The sequence below is a fragment of the Gouania willdenowi genome, chromosome 6, assembly GCF_900634775.1.
Source record: "Gouania willdenowi chromosome 6, fGouWil2.1, whole genome shotgun sequence".
In the NCBI taxonomy this organism is placed as follows: Eukaryota; Metazoa; Chordata; class Actinopteri; order Blenniiformes; family Gobiesocidae; genus Gouania; species Gouania willdenowi.
The window spans coordinates 22,326,684-22,349,664 of record NC_041049.1 but is presented as its reverse complement, the minus strand read 5'-3'; the positions used below and the strand labels follow the sequence as shown (position 1 = coordinate 22,349,664).

The window sequence follows — 22,981 nt, the reverse complement described above, 5'->3', positions numbered from 1 at the left end:
AATATTTGACTCACAAATAAATGAGAAAACGACTTTAATGGAATTGTGTGAGGCATAATTGTCATGTATATCACATGACTATGTTCCCATAAATTTGGAAATTACCGAAAATGGGGAGTGGGCCCCGGGCCCCATTTAAAAAAATAAAGGGCTCCAAGTGTCTCATCATATTCATTCATAGAGTATTCATACTAAACTGCATTCCGATCTAACGAAAACAAACGGAAGAGTCGTCATTTGAAAATGGACCCCTGACACGTACGGGGTAATGGGCCCTATTTATATATTGGTATGTGCCAATGATTCGGTATCACCAACCGTTGTCATTTGTGATTTGCAAATAAATGACTTTCATTTCTTTTTTCTTTTGTGGCCTCTTGGGCCCCTAATCAAAAATCGGTCTCCGATCGTTGATGCGTACACATCCATAGATTACCTACAAACTTTCAGCCCGATCCGTTCACGAATAACAGAGGAGTAGTGATTTTAACTAGTGTACACAACAACAACAACAACAACAAAGTGAGTGGCGTTTTGAGTCCAGTAACCTAGCCTAAAAATGTTAAATTAGTGTTAAGTATAAATATTAAATATTGGCACATATTTATAAGATAACAACTAGGTTTATGGTTACAGTTAGGGGTATTGTTACAGTTTGGTTTTCTCGTTTGGCCTAATTTAGGGTTTTGGCTTTGATACTGTGTAAAAATAATGAAAACTCTGATGTCGTCCAAGTTATTATGAGGTTGGGATTTTGTCTGTTGTGATTTTGTTTATCTAGATTTTTGTCCACTGGGATTTTTTTCTGTTTGGTTTTTTGTACATTGGGATTTTTTATGTTGGGAATTTTGTCAGTTGGGATTGTCCTAATGTGTTCTATATTGCACAGAGTGTACTGTACCCATTTTCTGCATTTATTAAACTGTAGTTATTACTCAAAAATGTTTTATCTGTGCATTTAATAACATTTATTTTACCAATTGAGGGTTTTTTTTTTTTTTGGACACAAAAACTTTTGATACCTTGAAAAGGCCAGAACCTTGCAATAATCAATTATTAAATCAATAGGTGGACGTGATCTTTCCATTTTTACGTGTGTAGTGTCTTGCTGAAGCCAGTTTTACAGTTTTATCCTAAATCTGAAGAAACCAGTAACCATCTTTAACAGATGTTTTCTTTCCGAAGAATCTCACACACAAAGATGACCCTGGACGACAATCATTAATCCTTTTTTCCAGACCCTCAGGAACATGGGAACATTTTTTGTCTTGTATCAGTTCACAAAAAAACAAACACTATTCATGGAGTGCTAAATTTAAAGGGTCAGGGAACTGCTACTGTATTTGGTCAACTTTGGGCAAGAGTTTTATATCCCTGTTAAAAAAAAAGATTGGGAGGAGATTAAATATTTTACTTTTAGTTCTATTGAAGCAGAAAATATGTATCAAAGCAAAGGTAGCTAAAGATTAAAGTACTGTCAGACTCATCCTTAGTCACCATTTACATACACTTACTCTTGTATGAAAACTCCATGGAATCTGTGAGATACCACCACTACCATTACGCCTACTATCAACTATTACAGTCATTTCAACTTCCCCATCAAGTCAAACAACCCTTCATCACAGTTATGGCAGCCCGGGGGCCACATGTAGTCTAATTTTGTGCAGGCCCCAAACACACAAATTGCCCACCAAAACAAATAATGTTCCCCAAAAAAACACAGAAAAAGACTACAAGAAAACAAAGAATAACAGAAAAAAATATATATTTAAAAAAAACAAAACAACAACATAAATAAATGCAAATTACATAAAAAATAAACAATATGATACAAAGAACACACAAAACAACAACAAAACACACAAAATGAGAGAAAAAAATACAAAATTACAACAAAAAGACACAAAAAAAACCACACATAACCAAAACAACAAAAACAAGATTTACAAAAATATACATAAATGACATGAACACATACGTACGTGACAATAATGATAATTTAAAAAAAAACTTGTTCTTGTGTTTATTTAAAAAACAGATTTAGAGGTTTTTATTCAAGCTGCTGACAAACATTTTGATAATGTGGCCCTAGGTTCAGAAAATCTAAATTTTTTAGCCCCTACTTTGATAAAAGTTGCCCATCACTGCTCTATTATCAGATAAAACCAGTCCGTCAAACAGTCTAACAGTGTTTGGGTTCAACAATTAGCATTTTTTAAAATATGTAATCTTTCTAAAGGAAAGATAAAGGATAAAGAAAAAGGTCAAATGAAGAACACAGTGAATAGATTCTGACCTAGACTGAAGATAGAAGGATTCTTGGGAATTGACAGCGAGGGAGTAAAAGGAGAGAATGACCTCCTGTTAGCAAAGACTAACACACAATCCTTTCCTTCAGGTATATGACCTTGTGAAATGCATCTCCATGTGACTGTTATTAGCAGAGCAACATCTCCATCTAGTGAGTGAGTTCATATTAGACAGCCTAATACATTCTGAATGCAGCTTCATTCAATTAAAATTAAAATAAAAATAATCATGGACCTGGTTAGTCAATGGTGGACCTCGTAAATTTACCTTTTCAAATTGAGAACTCTTACTGTCCTTTTCACACTCGGAAATCTCGCTTGTCCCATTAATAATCATACATTTTATTGATAAGCGCTTTTCAAAAACTCTAAAACATTTCACAGTTGTTAAAACAATTACACAAGTCAGAAAAAGGAACCAGCATCAATAAAGTAAATACAGAAAATACATAATTAAAAGTTGAAAGCTTAGGAGAGGAGTGTGAAAACAAAGGAGGTCTAATCTGTCGCTTTGATACTGCTTCTCTCATCGGTTTTACAAAAGTGCTCGGATACGTGCATCATTCCTGGGTGGAGTCCTAATCCGCCCGTTGGAGACCCAGGTAGTCAGTGTTTTCATTCACCTGAGGTGTATTACATAAAGGAGGGTTAACAAACTCTGAGTCTATCCATAAACTCTGGGTCAACATACTCAGCGATGAGAAACTCTGGGTATCTGATTCCATGACAGCTGGTATGAAGTGGGTTAATCAACCCTGAGTATGTAAACCTTGGGTTACTTACGTGCACGCGCGGGATAAAAAACCATCATCAATGAATCGAAGATGACTCGAGCTGCCATGACAACCAAACGGAAGAGAATGATTTATTCACCGTAATAGGTGAAAAAAGCCGGTGTTTGAGGAATATGAGCCTGTTCTAAATGTGCGTTCAGTCTTCAGTGACAATAGTGGCTTAAATCACCCGTAATTAGTCACACTTTTTGGTCGCTTCGTCACTTTATTGCTTCAGTGACGTGACGAGCGGGTGAAAAATGTGAATAAAATGTGTCGATGGCTGCATAGAGAGCCCTCCATACACTGGACATAGAGAGTGACTGCCGCTTGATATCGAATCAATGATATTGATTTTTAATGTAATATTGTCGCTAGAGTCATCTCAACGTCCTAAAAAAACAATGAAGCAGGATGCAAACCCGCAACCTATCGCTTCCAAGCGCAGCGTCACAATTCACTGTAGTTTGAACATAACAGCTTCATGGAATACCCCTCAGGGGTGGAAGTGAGGGGACGGCCTTGCTTCTGCTGCTGCTGAGCTGCTTCTATCGGATCGGCCGAAATCGGCATCAGCAGAAAACCCTGGTCACCTCCTCGAGTCCTAATATGTGTAATATTAATAATATGAACACTATTAAAACACTAACCATCTCTGGAATAACACTAAAAACGCTGTTAGGTTGGAAGTATCAACAGAGTGGACGAGCTTGTTTACCTTTATATCCCTGTCGACCTATGACCTCCCAAGGTCGCAGTTCCAGTGTGTGAAAATGTTTATTACACTTAGATATGTGGGATATCGCTAACACCAGAAAACAGAGCACAGCTTTTAGTTTGGACTGAATTTTTTTTTAGACTGATGATAAAATGAAAATTGTATTGATAAGGTTTTCATAACAGATCAAAACAAAAACAGGCTAAATCTGTATTTGCTGTCAAAGCTCATTTCTGCACACGCACATGGAGTGAAGGACTCAGACAAGCCTTGAGGTCTAAAAGACCTTCATGGTGCAGGCTGGTGAGGACGGCCTTCAGAGAGAGCTGCTAAATGGGTTAGATGTTATATTTGGCTTGTATCATCCACTGAGGGGAAAAAAAACACACTCGAGCACTCATTCCAGTGCCTCAGTCACCATTTTTATACTTCTCACTCCTTCTGTTCATCTGCCTTTTCTTAACATCTCAGAGCTCAATTTCTTCTTCAATCACTTTATTTTCTAGGATAAATTTCCCAGTGGGCGATATTATTGTACATCTAATGCACAGGCCAGGGTTGGGCTCAATTATAATTGCAGTTATAACTATAATTGTATTTGTGAAAACCTGCTACTGTTGTAATCACAATTTAATTGTAACTAAGTCCATATAATTGACTTTGTAATTGTAATTGTCAAGGAAATTCTATAAAAGCATTCAATTAAAATATTAATACCTGTATTTTCATTGATTAGGAAGCTTTACAACGTAAATAAGAAAAACAAATTTGATGATAGATCATAGTTTTAAGTGTATCTTACAGATGATTTAAGACATAGGTCAAACTGACCAATTATCATAAGAGATGCTAACAGAAAGCTAACACAAGAGGTACGTTATTCTCAGTAATTGTGATTAATTGAATTTGAACTTTAGTAAATGAGCACGTAATTCTAATTTACTTTCAGGGGAAAATAATAATTTTAATTTTAATTGTAAATGGAAAAAATGCCGGTCTCCGTAATCATAATTGAGTTGTAATTGAATATGGATAATTGAAGATGTAACTGTAATTGAAAAAATGTAACTGACCCCAAACCCATGAGGCACCGATTGTAAAGTTGCGCATGCTAAAATAAACAGCAACTTATTGCAACATTTAGCAACAAACCACGTTTTAAAAAACATGGGATTTTTGGTTTTTAATGTTTATGTTACTCTTGACCAGATTTTTAGCAATATTTGTGAAATTTCTTTTCTTGTAAAAATATGTCAATAATAAATCTGAATCTAAATGTTAAATATTAAATATAACTTTTAAATCTAAACTTTAAATCTAAATGTCACGAGTCAAACTAAATATTTAGCTAATATGCAAATTCACCGGAGGTACCAAAATAAAAGCTCATTTCGGTGAATTTGCATATTAGCTAAATATTTAGTTTCACTTGTGACAATTAGATTTAACATTTAGATTTATATTTAACATTTTGCATTTATATCTAACTTTTATATTTATATTTAACATTTAGATTTAACATTCACATTTCACAAGTATTGCTGTACATTTGGGAGCATTAAAAAAAATAAAAAATCACATACGATTTTTAAATGTGGTTTGTTGCTAAATGTTGCAAAAAGTTGCTGTTTATTTTCGCATGCACCACTATGTGGTGCATGCGCCCCATATAACCCTGACACAGGCTGGTGCACATAAGTGCGTTAAGGTAAAGAAAGCGCTGTACCGTCTGTGTCTTCCTCAGTCGTGTGTGAGTGGGCTATAAAGATGACACATTATAATTTCCCAGACTGACAGAGACAATCCGGTCTGAGCAAACAGACACTGCCAAAGAAAGGCCAAAATGTCCAAACCCACTTCTTAATTTGCTTAGAGTGCTCTTTATTTATACCGTGCCATTTTATTTGAGTGACTGGGTGATGAAGGTGACATTTATAGACTCTGGATTGCCCACACAAGTCCCACAGCAGAACAAAGAGTTACCTACGTCATGTACTCTACAATCCCTCGGTTCAATGTGTGGCATTTCTTAAAGGCAGAAGGACTGTTGCGCTGCTACAGGGAGAAATGTATAGGAACACCCAGTATCTTCGCCCTTTACAACGTTACATAAACTCCATAGGGCAATGCTGAGGGTGAAGTAGCTTCTAGAAAGTTAGCATCTCAGCCAAGACTCTTTTATCTTAACATTTAATTATTATTATTATTTCATATAATGGGTCCTATGGGACTTATGGCCATACCAGCCTGTCATTGCCCGATCTTGTTAGATCTCTGACGCAAAGCAGAACTGGGCCTGGTTAGTAGTTGGATGATAGACCACTGAGAATTCCAGGTGCCACAGTGGGGTGACAGTCGCTCCAGTGGTATCTGTCATTGTGTCCTTGGGCAAGGCACTTCACCCACATTGCCTAGTATGACTGTAGTGTGTGAGAGTTGGTAGTGGTCGCAGGGGCCGATGGTACACTATGGCAGCCTTGCCATAGTCAGTCTGCCCCAGGGCAGCTGTGGCTACAATAGTAGCTTACCACCACCAAGTGTGGAGTGAAAGAATAATGCCTTAATTCTGTAAAGCGACTTTGAGTGTCTATGATAAACTGTTACATAAAATGCATCACTTTTATTATTATTATTATTATTATTATTATTATTATTATTATTATTATTATTACTGTAATTGAGTGGCTTTTATGGGTACTTGTACTTTTTTGAGTATGTTTCTAAATTGGTAATTTTACTACTACTAAAGTACGTTTTAAAGGAAGTAAAGTCATTTGTTATATTTCTACACCCAATCGTTACTGAGTCATTTTTATTTCTGTGAATTTTTAAAAAATCTCCATCTCATGGTCTCTTCATAAACTTAGAGCATGAATAAAAAAAGACAAACCTTTTATTTTATACAGATGCCTTTGTGGAAAATAAATTAAGTTCCAAATGTGTCTCTTCCTTATTAAGTTTATATATGAGATGTTTACTGTATGCAAGGGAACCGTGGCAAGATTTATTTCCAAAAATACACATGGGGGGTGAAAGTAACTAGTAACTTTTACATTGAGTACTATTTAATTGAGCTACTTTTTACTTGTACTTGAGTATTTTATGTGTGACTTACTTGTACTTGAGTACAATTTCAATTATGTAACATCACTTCTACTTGAGGAGGATATATCAGTTCTCTTTACATCTTTGGTTAAAATGAAGCTGCACCAATTCTGATAAATTTGGTAAGATATTAATGCCAAATATCTGATGTTTTTCTTCAGTTGATTAATAAAAAAAAATGTAAAGGATTTGTAGTGAAAGTTGTATTATAAACTGTGTTGCTGCATGCATGTCTGTAAGTTGTTTGATTTTTTTTTTTTTTTTTGCCTAAGTTTCTTTTTTTTCTCGTTGTTCTTGTTAATTCTTGTATGATAAGTATAGAAAAATTCACTCTTTGTACATATTTTCTCATGCAAGTAGTCTTTTCAATGTGTTTCATGTGATTAGCAACATACTTAGACAAGTGGAAAAATATAAATTCTGTAACAATACGCTGATCAGCAATATTATTATACAACCTGTTCTAATCATGTTATTGATTCTCCTATAGCTACACAATTAGCAAACAATATCTAGGCATTCTGACACCGTCAGAACTGATAAAAAACATTTTCAGCAGTTTGTGATTGAGAAGCGTTTCTGTACGATCACAAAAAACAACCATCTTATGATCATGCTTCTATCTAAATACATTTTAGGGTTTTCTTGAGGTACTGGGGACAAAACATTTGGCTGACATTATGCTGTCATTATAATGACATGACACTTGTCATTAGCATGAATGAGGTGCCATAAAGACTGTCATTAAGTGTCATTTGTTACCCTAACCCTACCTCACCAAACTAGATCCCTCCACCTAACCTAAAAAATGTCAACATAAGGAGTCATAATTTAATGAACGACAAACAGCCTTCATGACAGATGATGACAGCGTAACGTCAGCCTTATCTATAGAACTTCAAGTAAAGTGTTACCCAAAAAAGTCTGCCTTGAGGCCTTCAGAATCAGAAGCATGAGCCTAAAAGCCTAAATAAATAAGGATGGTCACACTGTGTATCAGTGGAAACTTTCTCAGAACTGAAAAAACTAGAACTTCAGTCATTAGTACGACTGAGTGAGCTTAGCCTTAAGACACAAAAAAGACAGTTGGAAATATCCATACGGGATAATATGAACAGCAGATTTAAAAAGTGTTTTTAAAAAAGATAACATGAATTATGATGCAGTCATCGTTAATACTTTACTTCTGCATAGTTTTGATGGTTTCTATGCATACTGGGCACAGAGTTTGCTCGTTCTCTGTTTCAGCCGACTTGTTTTCTCGGTGCATTGAATTTGAACTTTGAATTTTATATCGCCGTTTTTATTATTTCCTAGTCACTGTGTTTTTTGGCACTTAAAATCTTTGTATATTGTGTAAGTTATGTAAAAAAAATGGGAAAACTGTAATGAAAACTTTTGACCACTGGGGGGGGGGGAATGCCATCCCCCCCCCCCCGCCTCCCTCGCAAACTACACGTATGTTTCTATGTCATGACAACATAACGATAGCCAAACACTTTGGTTATTTTAATGAAAACATTTTCAATTTGCAGTGATTTGATTTAATCGACTCAGGTAACAAATCACATGGTGCACAAGTGAGTGTGAGAGGAGGAGGTCTGTGTCGCCATAGTGACGGTCACTAATCTTACCCCTGGCTTCCTGCCCAGCATGCATCACTCCCACTCAGCCGGCCTCCCTCTGCTCCTCTCAATTCCTCCACTTCTCCAAGTCTGTATCTATCGTTTTTCCATTAGTGTCTCTCTTTGTTATCTTGTCTTAGTACAGAGCATCATTTATACACAGAAAAATGTGTAGCAATATTTTCTATACAAAGATGTAAATTGCGTAGCAGTGTGAGCAAACTGGGCATTGATGTCGGATTATTTATTTTTTTTCTATACATTTATTCAGCTCGTGCATTTATAACTACAACCCACAGAGAAGCCACTGAAGACAATATACTTCACCAATCACAATAAAGATGTTCACAGAGCAGACCTGTGTTCAGTAGGGATGTAACGATTCACTCAACTCCCGATACGATTCGATTCACAATACGATTCTCTCACAATTTATTTTACAAAATGGGACTGTAGACAAAACTAGAAAATACTGTACTATTTTCCTTTTAATTTTCATTGTCAAAAGAATTCCTTGATAAACTATTCAAAACAATGCAATTTAACTAAAAATAAATCTTGTCGTGCTGGTGACGTGCTGACGTGGTGACGTATCGATCATTTCCTGTTTACGCTCTACCGCTGCTTGCAGCGCTCTACTACTGTGTTCTGCTAACTCTAATCAAACTTGTTGTCATTGATATTTTAGCCTTGAAAACACTTGTTTTAATTTTTTACCGTACAGTTAAAAGTACAAAGGTTAAGTAAAAAGCAATCTCGCCTCTTATAGGCAGTACAATCTCCTTTAAACTTCCTTTTGTCCTTAGCTTAGCTTAGCTTAAATTTAGCACCTATGGCTTCTCTCTCCTCCCCTCCGCTCTCCTGCCCGGTGTGTCAGATGTTTAGTTACTCCTCGTCCTCCTTTAGGGACAATGGTAGTTGCATAAAGTGTAGCGTACTGTTAGATATGGAGGCGAGGATCAACAATCTGGAGAAGCGGTTCCGCACCCCTGATACCAAAACCGAAGCTAGCAAGCAGGACCTAGCCGGTGCGGACCGTGCTAGCTCTAGCTTAGCCTCCCCCCCGGCCAGCAATGAGTGGGTTACTGTCCGTGGTAAGCATAGTCGAAGGTCAAAAAGCCGCTCGGGACACCACCACGTTCACGTCTCAAACAGGTTCTCCCCCCTCCGTGAGGACAACACACTCACCGGGGAACAAACTCTGATAATTGGCGACTCCATAGTGAGAAACGTGAAGCTCGCGAAGTCAGCGGGCATCGTGAGGTGCATCCCAGGGGCCAGAGCGGGCGACATAGAATCAAATCTAAAGTTGCTGGCAAAGAGTAATCGTAAGTTTGATAGGATAGTCCTCCATGTCGGCACTAATGACTCCCGACGTCGTCAGTCGGAAGCAACCAAAGTGAACATTGAATCATTGAATTTGTGCTTATGCTAAAACAATGTCGGACTCCGTAATTTTCTCTGGTCCCTTACCAAATCTGACCAGTGATGACATGTATAGCCGCATGTCATCATTTAACCGCTGGCTATCGAGGTGGTGTCCACAAAACGAGGTGGGCTTCATTGATAATTGGAGATCCTTCTGGGGAAAACCGAACCTGATAGGAAGAGATGGAATCCATCCTACTTTGGAGGGAGCATCTCTACTATCAGAAAACATGGCACAGTCACTGTTATGACATCTCATGAATGAGACCATGTTACAGAGGGGGAGTCCTCCACGCCCCTCTGCGCTTGCCTTAGGACAGTTTCCCTCCCATTGCTATTATGATAGCTGTGTTCATCGCCATGGCAACTGTTGTGATGGTGGTGAATATTATTTTATGGAGATGGTGTCTGTCCCTCGACCCATATTTCACAATGATTTTAACATAAAATCAAATAAAAGAGCTATCAATTATAAAAATTTGAAAAAAATTAAAATCTCAAATCTAGAAACACCAAAACATAAAACCATTAGATGTGCTCTATTAAATATTAGATCACTGAGATCCAAATCTCTACTAGTAAATGACCTTATCTCAGAAAATAACTTTGATTTATTCTGTTTAACTGAAACATGGCTGTATCAAGATGAATATGTTAGTTTAAATGAAGCCACTCCTCCCAGTCATTTAAATACTCATATGCCACGAGACATAGGCCGTGGAGGTGGTGTAGCAGCTATTTATCATTCCTCTCTCCTAATCTATCCTAAACCAAAGGCCAGTTACACTTCCTTTGAAAGCCTGGTTCTAAATTTATCTCATACCAAATCAAAAACCTGCCAGCCAGTCTTATTTGCGATAATTTACCGTCCTCCAGGCCCTTATTCTGAATTTCTATCAGAATTCTCTGAGTTTATATCAAACTTAGTCCTCAGTTCTGATAAAATACTGATAGTAGGAGATTTTAATATCCATGTGGACAAAGATAGTGATAGCCTGAGCTCAGCCTTTATGTCCCTAATAGACTCAGTTGGCTTTTTTCAAACTATTAATGAAGCTACTCATCGTTTAAATCATACTCTTGATCTTGTTCTAACATTTGGCCTTGATATTAATGAACTAAAAGTCTACCCTGAAAATCCTCTGCTATCAGATCACTTTTTAATATCTTTTAACATTATATTAGAGGATCTCGCACTGTGCAATAAAATAGTTACGAGTAGAAATCTGTCCAATAGTGCTGTGGCTAAATTTAAAGAGGCCATTCCTGCTGCCTTAAACTCAGTGCACCATCCAATAAATAACTATGATATTAATTATAACCCCTCTCAACTGGATCTGCTTGTCGATAGCTCTGCTAGTCTGCTAAAATCCACCTTGGACTCAATTGCCCCATTGAGGGAAAAAACTATTAAACGTCAGAGGAAAGCTCCGTGGTTTAGCTCTGAAACTCACACACTCAAACAAACAACCCGTAAATTAGAGAGAATGTGGCGCTCCAATAAAACAGAGGAGTCACGAATACTCTGGCAAGAAAGCCATAGTAAATACATGACAGCCTTACGACATAGTCGATCTACATACTATTCCTCACTAATTGAAGAAAATAAAAATAATCCGAGGTACCTTTTCAGCACTGTAGCCAGGCTAACACAAAGTCAGAGCTCTATTGAGCCCATGATTCCTCTAGCCCTCAGCTGTGAGGACTTTATGACATTTTTTAACGATAAAATTCATAAGATTAGAGATAAAATTAGCCACTCCCTGCCTTCACCTGGGCCTGCTGTACCATTAAATGTAAATAGGCCTAACCTAAACTGTTTCACACATATAGGACTTCAGGAACTTAACTCTATTATTTCATCCTCCAAACCATCGACCTGCCTTTCAGATCCGATCCCAACTAAGCTGTTTAAAGAAGTTGTTCCCCTGGTCTGCCCATCTTTGTTGGAGACAATAAATATATCCCTATCAATAGGCTACGTGCCACAGTCCTTTAAAGTAGCTGTAATCAAACCCCTTCTCAAAAAACCTACTCTTGATTCCAGCACTTTAGCAAACTACAGGCCTATATCTAATCTTCCTTTTATTTCAAAGATTCTTGAGAAAGTTGTGGCGGCTCAGCTCTGTGAATTTCTTCAAAACAACAGCCTGTTCGAGGACTTCCAGTCAGGTTTTAGAGCTCAACACAGCACAGAGACTGCTTTAGTTAAAGTAAATAATGATCTACTCTGGGCTTCAGATGAAGGACGACTCTCAGTGCTGGTTTTATTAGATCTTAGTGCAGCTTTTGACACTATAGATCACTATATTCTACTAGAGAGATTAGAGAAATTACTTGGAATCACAGGGACTGCCCTAAACTGGTTTAAGTCCTACCTATCTGATAGGTACCAGTTGGTACACGTGAATAATAGGTCTTCTGTGTACACTAAAGTAAGCTACGGGGTTCCTCAGGGCTCTGTGCTAGGTCCAAGCCTCTTCTGTATCTATATGCTCCCCCTTGGTAATGTTATGAGAAAATACTCTGTTAACTTTCACTGCTATGCTGATGATACCCAAATGTATGTATCAATGAAGCCAGGTGAGACAAATCAGCTATCTAAACTTGAGGCCTGTCTAAAGGACATTAGGGCCTAGATGGACCAAAATTTTCTTCTTCTCAACTCAGACAAGGCTGAGGTCATTGTACTGGGCCCACGACACCTTAGAGAAACCTATGCTAGCCTAACTGCCCTAGATGGCATTACTCTGGCACGAAGCACAACTGTTAGAAACCTTGGGGTTCTATTTGATCAGGATTTATCCTTCAACTCTCACATAAAACAAACTTCAAGAACTGCCTTCTTTCATCTCCGTAACATTGCTAAAATCAGATCTATCCTGTCTCAGGGCGACGCAGAAAAACTAGTCCATGCTTTTGTTACCTCTAGACTGGATTATTGTAATTCTCTTTTAGCAGGCTGCCCGAGCAAGTCGCTTAAGACACTTCAGCTGGTTCAAAATGCTGCAGCACGTGTACTGACTAAAACTAGGAGAAGAGATCACATTACTCCTGTATTAGCCTCTCTACATTGGCTTCCCATAAAATATAGAATAGAATTCAAGATTCTTCTTCTCACTTATAAAGCCCTAAATGGACAGGCACCAGTCTATCTCAAGGAGCTTGTAGTGCCATACAATCCTTCCAGAACACTACGCTCTCAAAATGCTGGCCTACTCGTTGTTCCATTTGTCTCTAAAAGTAGTATAGGAGGAAGAGCTTTCAGTTATCAGGCCCCACTTCTCTGGAACCATCTACCAACCACGGTTCGGGGGGCAGACACCCTCTCTACCTTTAAGGTTAGGCTCAAAACATTCCTCTTTGGTAAAGCTTTTAGTTAGGAACCAGCTCATAGCTCATAATTAAGATGCAATAGGCATAGACTGCCGGGGGGGGGGGGTCTGGCATGCTCGGTTGGAGAGAGGTTGGAGAGGGCGTTAAGAGAGAGGTCATTTAGGTTAGAGAGGGACCGGAGAGGGTCCCATTCCTCTCTCAAACACTCCCTCTATGTCTGCTTCTTCCCTTGTGTGTTTTCTCCTGTAATCCTTCTGGCTTTTGTCTTGCAGGTCCGTGGGATCCATAGTGTGGAGTTACAGAGTCTCAGCGGCTCTGTCTCCACCCTCTCCTCTGCACACACCCAACACAGCATAACGTGGATGGCTGTTCATCATAGGAATGGGATCCACACAAGGTTCCTGCTGCTTAACAGAAGGTTTTCCTTGCCGCCATTATGAATTCATGTTGGGTGTGGGATACATATGTATGTGTATATACGTATATATGCATATGTGTGTATCCATAAAATGAAGAGTCCGTCCTTAAGACTGCTCTACTGTAAAGTGCCTTGAGATACCATTGGTTATGATTTGGCGCTATACAAATAAAGATTGATTGATTGATTGAAATAAAGGAATAATACAAATGAAAATGAAGCCTATTAATTTAAATTCTGGTTCTATAATAAACAATGCAAAACTACATAATAGTTATTTTTCTTTTTAAAAGTGCAACTGAAAATGTATTTTGTGCCTTAACATTTGGACTTTAAAAAAAAAAAACCATGATTACACTGATTTACGTCATATTTGTTTGGACCAGCAGAGGGCGCTGGTAACACAGTGGTCGGTTGGCATGCATATATATTGCAGATTACTGCGATTCAATTTTCAGAAAATCGATATCAACCGTGATACCTATGAATCGATTTTTAACTGCCTTGCGATTAATCGTTACATCCCTAGTGTTCAGCCAAGCTGTGTTGCCAGGTTGGGTGGGTTTCCTTCCAATTAAGCTTCCTGTGAACACGTTGGGCTGCAAATCATTTTTCTTGGGTTTTAGCTTAGGCTGAAATTGTCAGTCAGATAACACAATCCTGTGGTAGAGCAGTACACAAGTTGTCATGTATTTAGTAGCTTCACTTGATTTAAACACTTAAAGAGTAACTAAACCCTGAAGTTTTAGCTGACGTGCATCTCTCGGCTGGAAATTTAAACAATTACTTAATTATGGGAGGGGCTCTGGGAGCATTTTTTAAACACTATATACGTTGAATTTATTGACAATAAGATGAGTGTTGTTTTTCTAGCATTCATTTGTCATTTATCTTGCTTGTGTGGCTAAGCTTACGGTGTTTAATTTGAATGAGTTTTTGCCATAAGTTTTTGGACTATTTTAATGAAGTAACTCCGGGCTTTACCCACAATTTTGCAGAGAGCTATTAAAAAGTTACAAACTCTCTCTGCTTAAGTCTATTATTATCGTCCATTCTGTTTCTGCATCTCAGACATGTTTCCAACATTTAACATCTTTATTATCATATCATTCTATGAGGCGAAAATTACACAGAGCAAAATGCCTTTCATTCCGGCACAGTGCGATGCTACACAAATTATGGCCTGTAGTCATTTTAAAGTCACTTTTTGTGAATTCATTTTGACAAAGGAAGCCAGAGCAGCAGATACAATGACAAAGTTACACCACGACGTGTGAAAAGTATTATTCACGGAGGACACAGTCATAACACAGGAGGCGTGCGCGTGAACGTCATGCAGTCATCAGTCATGTGAACGTGTAAATCAGCTAATAATAATGTTATTACTCATAGCTTTCAAACAGTATCATGTAACTTAGAGTGAATTAAAAGTCTGTTGTAAGAATAAATGATATAACACTAACCACTAGGGAAGTGCTTTACCTGAGCATTCTAAACAGTAACAGTAATTACTTACTTACTTTACTTGATTTGTTTATTTGGAAAGGACAGAGCACATGAATGAACACCAGTGCAATACTTGGTGTAAATGTGCCAGATTTAGCCATTAGCAACTTTAAATCCATAGTCTTCATACATTTAAGACAACGGATAATCAGGACTGCAGAAAAAATCATTGGTGTTGATCTGCCCTCCATCCAAGACTTATACCTGTCCAGGGTCAGGAAACGGGCAGGTAGCATCACTGCAGACCCCTCACACCCTGCACACAATCTGTTTAAACTCCTCCCCTCCGGCAGACGCTACAGATCACTGTACGCCAAAACTACCTGCCATAAAAACAGTTTCTTCCCCCAGGCTGTCACTCTGATCAACGCTATTGTCAGACCTGTTTCTGTTACTGTGAAATAACCTAGAAACTAAACATATCAACCCTGGAACAACCTGTCACTGCGAAATGTTCATGGACATAATTTTTTCATTTAAATGTTCACCTGCACTACTCATCAATGCACTACTGCACTATTATCTTATTATTATTATTATTGTATTTTTATTTCATTTCATTATTATTATTATTATTATTATTATTATTATTATTATTATTATTATTACTATTATTACTATCTTGTTAGTTTTATTTAGTTTGCACATATTAGTCTAACTACTCTTATATTTATGTTTATACTTCTTTTTTTTTTTTTTTTCTTTATTTTCTTTATTTTTCTTTATTCTAGTTGATTGTTATTATTTAATGTTACACTACCTGAGAGAGCACAGGTCACCAAAAGAAATTCCTCGTGTGTATTCATTCACCCCTGGCCAATAAAGTTGATTCTGATTCTGATTCTGATTCTGATGACAGTGAAGGTACATGGACATAGTACACACACGGACATGGACAAAATATATACATTTTTTACAACCAACCAGAGCAATTTCTTATTGAGAAAAACTACTATAGATGATCACAATTAAAATACATGACATGCTAATTTCGGGTGACCATAAGTTCATTTCCAAAAAAGAGGACATTTGGGCCGACCTCGGAATACTCAAAGTACTGGACGTTTTCTTGAATCTATCTTGTAACGGCAAAATACAATAATGTAAATAAATAGGTTGTTATTGTCCATGAGGAAAACTCAATTGCCTCCTAGAAATTAAAACAATAACAAAAACTCAAGGCTTACCAGACAAGGCATGGAAAGAGGACAAGTTTGGGTAAATCTGGACGTATGGTCAGTCACCCTTGCTAAATTCTGTCATAAAAAGCTAAACCAATGGGAAATCTCACTGTATTGCCAAACAAACAAATATAGAAACTCAAGCTAAGTCTTAGTCACTCAGAGTAAATTGAACAAGAAGTGTGAGTCTGCTGCATCTGAAAGCCAATGAGAGCTGCACCTCCAGCACCAAATACCTGAGCAGCAGAGGAAGCCAGAGGAAGGCACAGGAAGAGAAGAACAGATAGACTGGCACCTGGAGGAGGGGAGAGGAATGGATGGAAAGGAAAGGAAGAGGGAAAGGAGGGCAGAGGGAAAGAAAGGAGAGGAGAAGGGATGAGAGGAAGGGTTACCGGGATTCCTGCTGCCATGGCAGACAGTAGTGTCTGTCTCCATCTGTCCTTCCCAGTCACTGCGCCGTCCTCCTGCTTCTCAGGCTGCAAGACAAAGGACAGGATGAACACGCACGCACGCACACACACACACACACTTATACACAAATGTCATGCATGTGTATAGATGTGTGTGCAGCTAATTACCTGCAGACCTTAAAGGTGCAGTCCGCAAGTCTCAGATCCCCCCCCCCTCCCTCCCCGCTGCTCTCTTGCCCTGCCTCCAAACTTTCCAAAGTCCCTCCCTCAGAGGAGTAAACAAGCTAACGTTAGTCCGACAGCAACATCACAGTAATATAATATGCTCTGTTAAAAGCATATTACTGCAGCGCTTATCTCTCTCTTTGTGCACACACCTCAGCAACAACAATACAGAGTCACTTACAGCAGCCCACACGGAGGCTGCTGCACACACACAAACAACACATGCACCACAGAGTTCTAGTGTAAAAATTACAAATCATACTTAATGTAAATCAAGCACCAGTGATTACCTTTCAAGCAAAAAAGTCGCTAATTCCATCTTCTACTTCTCCAGACCATACATTGTAAAAAAGACAGCGCTACAGCCCTGGGAAAGGGGCGGGGCCTGTGAGCAACAGCTGTCAGACAGCCCATCAAACACAATCCTGGCTCTGATTGGTTCTTTTTGCTCAGTCGTGGGCAGGAGGGACTCAATGAGCCTGTTTTTTTTCACACAAACTACTAGTTTTTATGTAAAGCTGTCCTTACATAGTGACAGCTTTAGTAAATAGTGGCAGACTGGCATGTTGAAAGAGAAAGAGGACGCAAACGAGTAATATCGTCAATGCCATCAACCAATCAGCATCGATTTGCAAATGCATGAAAGACTTTTGAGCTTTTTAATTGGTTCCCCGACTGTGACGTATTCAGAATCATTTACCTCTGAGATCTTTCTGGATTCCGAGTGCAATTGAACGCAGCATAAGTGTCCTTCATGTGTTTACCAAACTGTGAATATGTTAAATCCTAAAAATGGGACGATAGATTGTGAGACAAGATATCGCAATATTAAAACATCACAAGTGTGTCGTGAGACTGTATTAACAGTATATTACTATTGAGTTGATAAGGTTATAAATATTTCAGTATGTCCAGAGTTAAAGTCAAATATTGCATTTTTTTGGCTTTTTTTTCTTTCCAAAAAAGACATTGTTTTAACTTTCAAACTTTGGCAGAACAACTAATCAGAACCCCTCAAGAACACAGAACAGTCAATATCTATTATAATATAATATCTATAAACTATATATTATCTATATTAAGTAGCTTTAAAAGGAATTGATTTTAAACTTGTTTTATATGCATAAGACATGTCCAGTACAAAAATAGAAAATAGTGCAACATATTTCTCAAAGAACAGTTACAATTAAAACAGTGACATGTTCAGTAAAGACATATTTGGTTCAATTTGCCGCACTCAGACAGAAAGCATGATGGGAAAGTAAGTTTAAAACATTTAAAGAACATTTTCTAATATTCCCTACCTCGTTTTTTTTCTTCTTTTTCTTATTCTTCTGCTTCCTCTGTCTCTTCTGAAGAAGGATTGTCTCATATTTTGGCCTGGGGTGTTCCTGAACAGAAAAACAGCACAGGATTATCCTCTCTATTGTTATAAGAGTTATGATCACTTTAATGCTCTGCAGATGCATTATTGTAATACACAGGAAGGCAAGGGAAAGGCAATTCAATGTGCTTTACATGGTTAAAATTGCATCATTTTAAAGACAGTAAACACATTTGTAAAATCAACAATAAAAACATTTGAAATATTTAACAAAGTTTGAATCCAACAAAATGTTTTAAAACGTCCCTGTCGGCCATAAGCAGTAGAGAAAAGGATAAATTTAACTTGAAAATGTCTGGCAGCTATGTCTACATGAATATTAAAGTCATATGTCATTATTAAAAAGTTGTATTCAGTGCAGAAAACTGACAGCAGTTCAGCAAAAAAAATAATCACCAAACATTGTTTCTTTGCACTGAAACATTGATTTGAAGATGGCAGCCACTTGACCACCTTTCCTTATTGAAGTAATTACATTATTGTGCTGCACTTTTGTTTGCAATAGTAATACTATTACTAGATACCGTAATTTAATCATATTTCATTAACACGTAAAAAGTCCAAGTGATTTGTCAGAATGATATCATTAAGTAACAGAAATTTAATGTTAAGAAGAGAATTTGATAAAAACTCAAGATGGTGAAAAACATACTGAAACATTACATAAAAGCTACATCAAGTCACATTTTCATTACACCAACAAAAAAAAAATACATGATATATACTGTACATTAAGACTGGTAAAAATATGATTTTAAAGATTTTTTTAATTTGTGTAAAGTTGACATGTCTTTCATCCATAAGTTGATTTTGTTTCTTCTCTTTCTTGATTTTAGTCAACAAATTTCAAATTGTTTCAATTTTGTTGTAAAAATGTAAGACTGACAGCCCTCTATTGGTTGGAACCCAGCGATTAAAATCACATTTTACTATTGGCTGAGAGTTGAGGCTTGTGACGTTTGGGTGACTTCTTACATCACTGTTAGCCCCGCCCCTTATATAAAAACTATCACCTGTGGACTCTGCAATCTGTCGCGAGTAGGTTGCACTGAGAGAAGAGTGAATAAAGAGGTATAGTGAGTAGGGATGTAACGATTAATCGTAAGGCAGTTAAAAATCGATTCATAGGTACCACGGTTCACATCGATGCTCTGAAAATTGAATCGCAGTACTTTTTTAACCAGCAGAGGGCGCTATATATTAATCCTTCCAGAAGCGGACGTGACGGGCGGAATCTGCTACTATTTTCTTTCTGGCCGCCATTTACTGTTAAACATGCTCATAAATGATTCTTTACTTCTTTAGCACTGAAAGAATATCTGTAATATTACGTGAATATCTGTAAAAGTCAGGTTTTCCTATTAACTCTGTCTGCTAGCATAGCGTCTCTTCTTCACTGGTGGAATAACTGCATGCCAACCGACCACTGGGTTACCAGCGCCCTCTGCTGGTCTAAACAAATATCTGACGTAAATACAGTAAAATGACTGTTTTTTTTTTTTAAAGTCCAATTGTTAAGGCACAAAATACATTTTCAGTTGCACTTTTAAAAAGAATAAGAACTATTATGCAGTTTTGAATTGTTTATTATAGAACCAGAATTTAAATTAATAGGTTTCTTCATTTGTATCATTCCTTTATTTATTTCATTCAAGATTTATTTTTAGTTAAATTGCATCATTTTGAATAGTTTATCAAGGGATTCTTTTGACAATGAAAAATAAAAGGAAAATAGTATAGTATTTTCCCCAAAAAAATAAAGGAATATTTTTCAGTCATTTGTCAACATTCCCATTTTGTAAAATAAATCGTGAGAAAATCGTATCGTGAACCCAGTATCGTGAATCGAATCGTATCGGGAGTTGAGTGAATCGTTACATCCCTAATAGTGAGTATTGAGATGGTAGTTAACATAGCATAGATTGTTCTTTGGAGATTTAGTAGAATAGACTGGGCGTGTCTTCACTGCTTAACTGAGCCCTGCCCATAATTAACTAACTGGCTACCAGCCATTGTCAAAACAGACACCCCCTGACTGCCAGTCATTTTAGAGCATTTTGAGTATTTGAGTTTAAGACCCACAGAATGTTTTGTACTATAACTATGTAAAATCTGATTCTGAAAGAACAGAGTCTCTACTTTGATCAGAATTTTTTTTTTTTGTTTCTTGCTTTTTTTTTCTTCCGTAAGCAGTAGTTGAATATAGGTTGGATTCACACAAAATGCCAATTCCTGACCAAAAAGCTGAGAAAAATTGCTTTTTATGGAAAGAAAAAAACCTGTCAAGTAGAACAGTGGCTTTGAGGCTAATGTTTTTTGCTTTAGTGACACCTCAAACCACACTGAGACTGGGCTTTTGAAGGCAAAATTATTATTATTTTTGCTATCTGAGTCAGCGCCCTTACAGTATATCGGCCTTCCTCCATGTTCTAACCCCCCTCAGTCCCCGCAACTCACACATCTGCAACTTCCTCCTCCTCCCCGACATGCAGAGTCTCACCGCTTGGCCCGGGTTGTTGATCGTCTTCTCTCACAATTGCGACACTCTCAATAGTCGACTTAGTTCAACACATGCTCTGCTCGAGTGTGAGCTGCTTGAGCAATCACGGTTTTTTCTCGTTGCGCTTTTTTCTCCCTCGTCAACTTTTCACCTCTTCCTTGCTATATATGCCCATCGCGGCTAATCTCTCATCCAAAGTTGCACTGCTGCAACCTATATGGCACCAGTTGGTTACTACATCACACTATGAGTCTAATATTCATGGGAGAGCTTCGCCACAGTGTCTCCTAGCAACCCCTGATGAATAACATAATTGACGTGCATTTACGTCAATGGCAGTGAACGGTTGGATTTGAAATGACGTATATGTACGTCAATGGCAGTCAGTGAGTTAAGGTGTTTTTTTTTTTTTAAATTTTGCCCTTAGTGGCAGGTCAGATAAAAACCAGGGGTTAAGTTACTCTTTAACAAAACTATCATCTCTACTGAGCTTTTTGTTTCTCTTCATTTTATCTGTTAGTTGTCGCCACTGGAATTTAAGAAGCTGCATTACCTCTTTAAGGCCCTGACTTTTTCTGATTGTTCCAGAAGTATCTGCAGTCTGACCCAGTCTCCAGACTAGGGACAAGACAGACCTTGAGCCCAGTATTGTTGAGGAGGGACGGTGGTGCTGGTTGCTTCTTGGGGGACTTTGGTTTTGAGGAAATGATGATGGGAGCATGGTGGAGGAAAGGGCAGGGGGTCAATCCTGTGCCAGCAAGAACCAGTTTGCTCACCTGGGCAGTTAAATCCAAGAAGGCAGGGGTAGGAGAGGTGAAAGTAGGTGAATTTTGGGGTGGAGGAGGTAGGTTGAGCTGTCCTTGTTGATGACGTTCCACTTTGGGTTTTAACTCATTCTCTTTCCGTGATGCTGCTCCTTGATGCTTGATTCTTTCCTTTCTGTTTTGTTTTCGGATGGTGCATTTTGTCTTTTAATAATAATAATACATTGGCATCATATGCGCCTTATTTTGGCCACTCAAAGCACTTTACATGGCATTATTATTTCACTCGACACTTCACTTAGTGGTGATAAGCTACTATTGTAGCCACAGCTGCCCTGGAGTAGACTGACAGAGGCGAGGCTGCCATCGTGCGCCATCTGCCCCTTCGACCACCACCAACACTCATTCACACACCACAGTCTTGCAAGGCAATGTGGGTGAAATGCCTTGCCCAAGGACATAATGGCAGATACTACTAGATCAATTGCCCGCCACTGTGGCACCTGGAATTCTCAGTAGTCCCCCATCCAACCACTAACTAGACCCAGCCCTGCTTAAGGTTTAAACATACTGACTCCGCACTCCTCCGAGCTCATATACTCATTTACATTTTCAGTCATAGCGTCCTACACAGTTGACGAGGAAGAGGAGCTCCTCTTGTTGTTTGCTTTACAAAAGAGACAAATTATTACTAACTCTACTTAGGGTCTCTTCAGCTAGTCTCTCGTCGAAGCTCATCTCCATCTCTCCTGTTCTGTTTCTCCTTGCGGGTTAAATACAAGTTGGTGTTACATTTAATTGGGGTTGATTCATGTAGAGCAGTATTTTGTGTGACACCGGGTACACGGACAACTTCTGGGCGGCAGTAAAATCTAAGCTTTGCAGATCATTGGCCTTGCGGACTTCGCCCTACTGGTGTACGCCCGAGTATGTTTGAGCTTTTAGCTTCCGAGATCTGACAAGATCGTGCAATCACAGGCTGGTATGGCCACATATCTTTTGTCTTTTTCAGTACGGATATAGTGACTGAAGTAAAATAGGTTGGATGTCAAAGGTTTTATTATTTAGACACAGCCCATCTGCTAGGGTACAGTAGGAAAAGACGGTGTGTGTGTGTGTGTGTGTTTGGCTGATGTGTACATCTCTGCATTTTGCGATTCATTATTCACCTCATCTTCCTCGATGCCTGTCAGATCCCAGCTGAAGCTCAGACTGATCTGACGACGCTTCCAGTGTTCCAAGAAGAGAACCGCTACACAAACACAGAGAACTTGGTAAGAAGGACTTTAATTACAA

The 22,981-nt window shown here is 38.2% G+C and overlaps 1 protein-coding gene across 2 annotated transcripts in view; it reads right to left on the bottom strand.

The window, feature by feature from the left end:
• The window catches only part of ano2b (anoctamin 2b), a 118,367-nt gene that overhangs the window by 38,634 nt on the left and 56,752 nt on the right, over positions 1–22,981 (bottom strand). For both annotated transcript variants that reach the window (XM_028451321.1, XM_028451323.1), the window contains 2 exons: positions 22,855–22,937; positions 18,342–18,428 (listed from right to left, as the gene is read on the bottom strand). In XM_028451321.1, the coding sequence (XP_028307122.1) occupies positions 18,342–18,428; positions 22,855–22,937 (170 nt within the window). The remainder of the gene's footprint in view (positions 1–18,341; positions 18,429–22,854; positions 22,938–22,981) is intronic.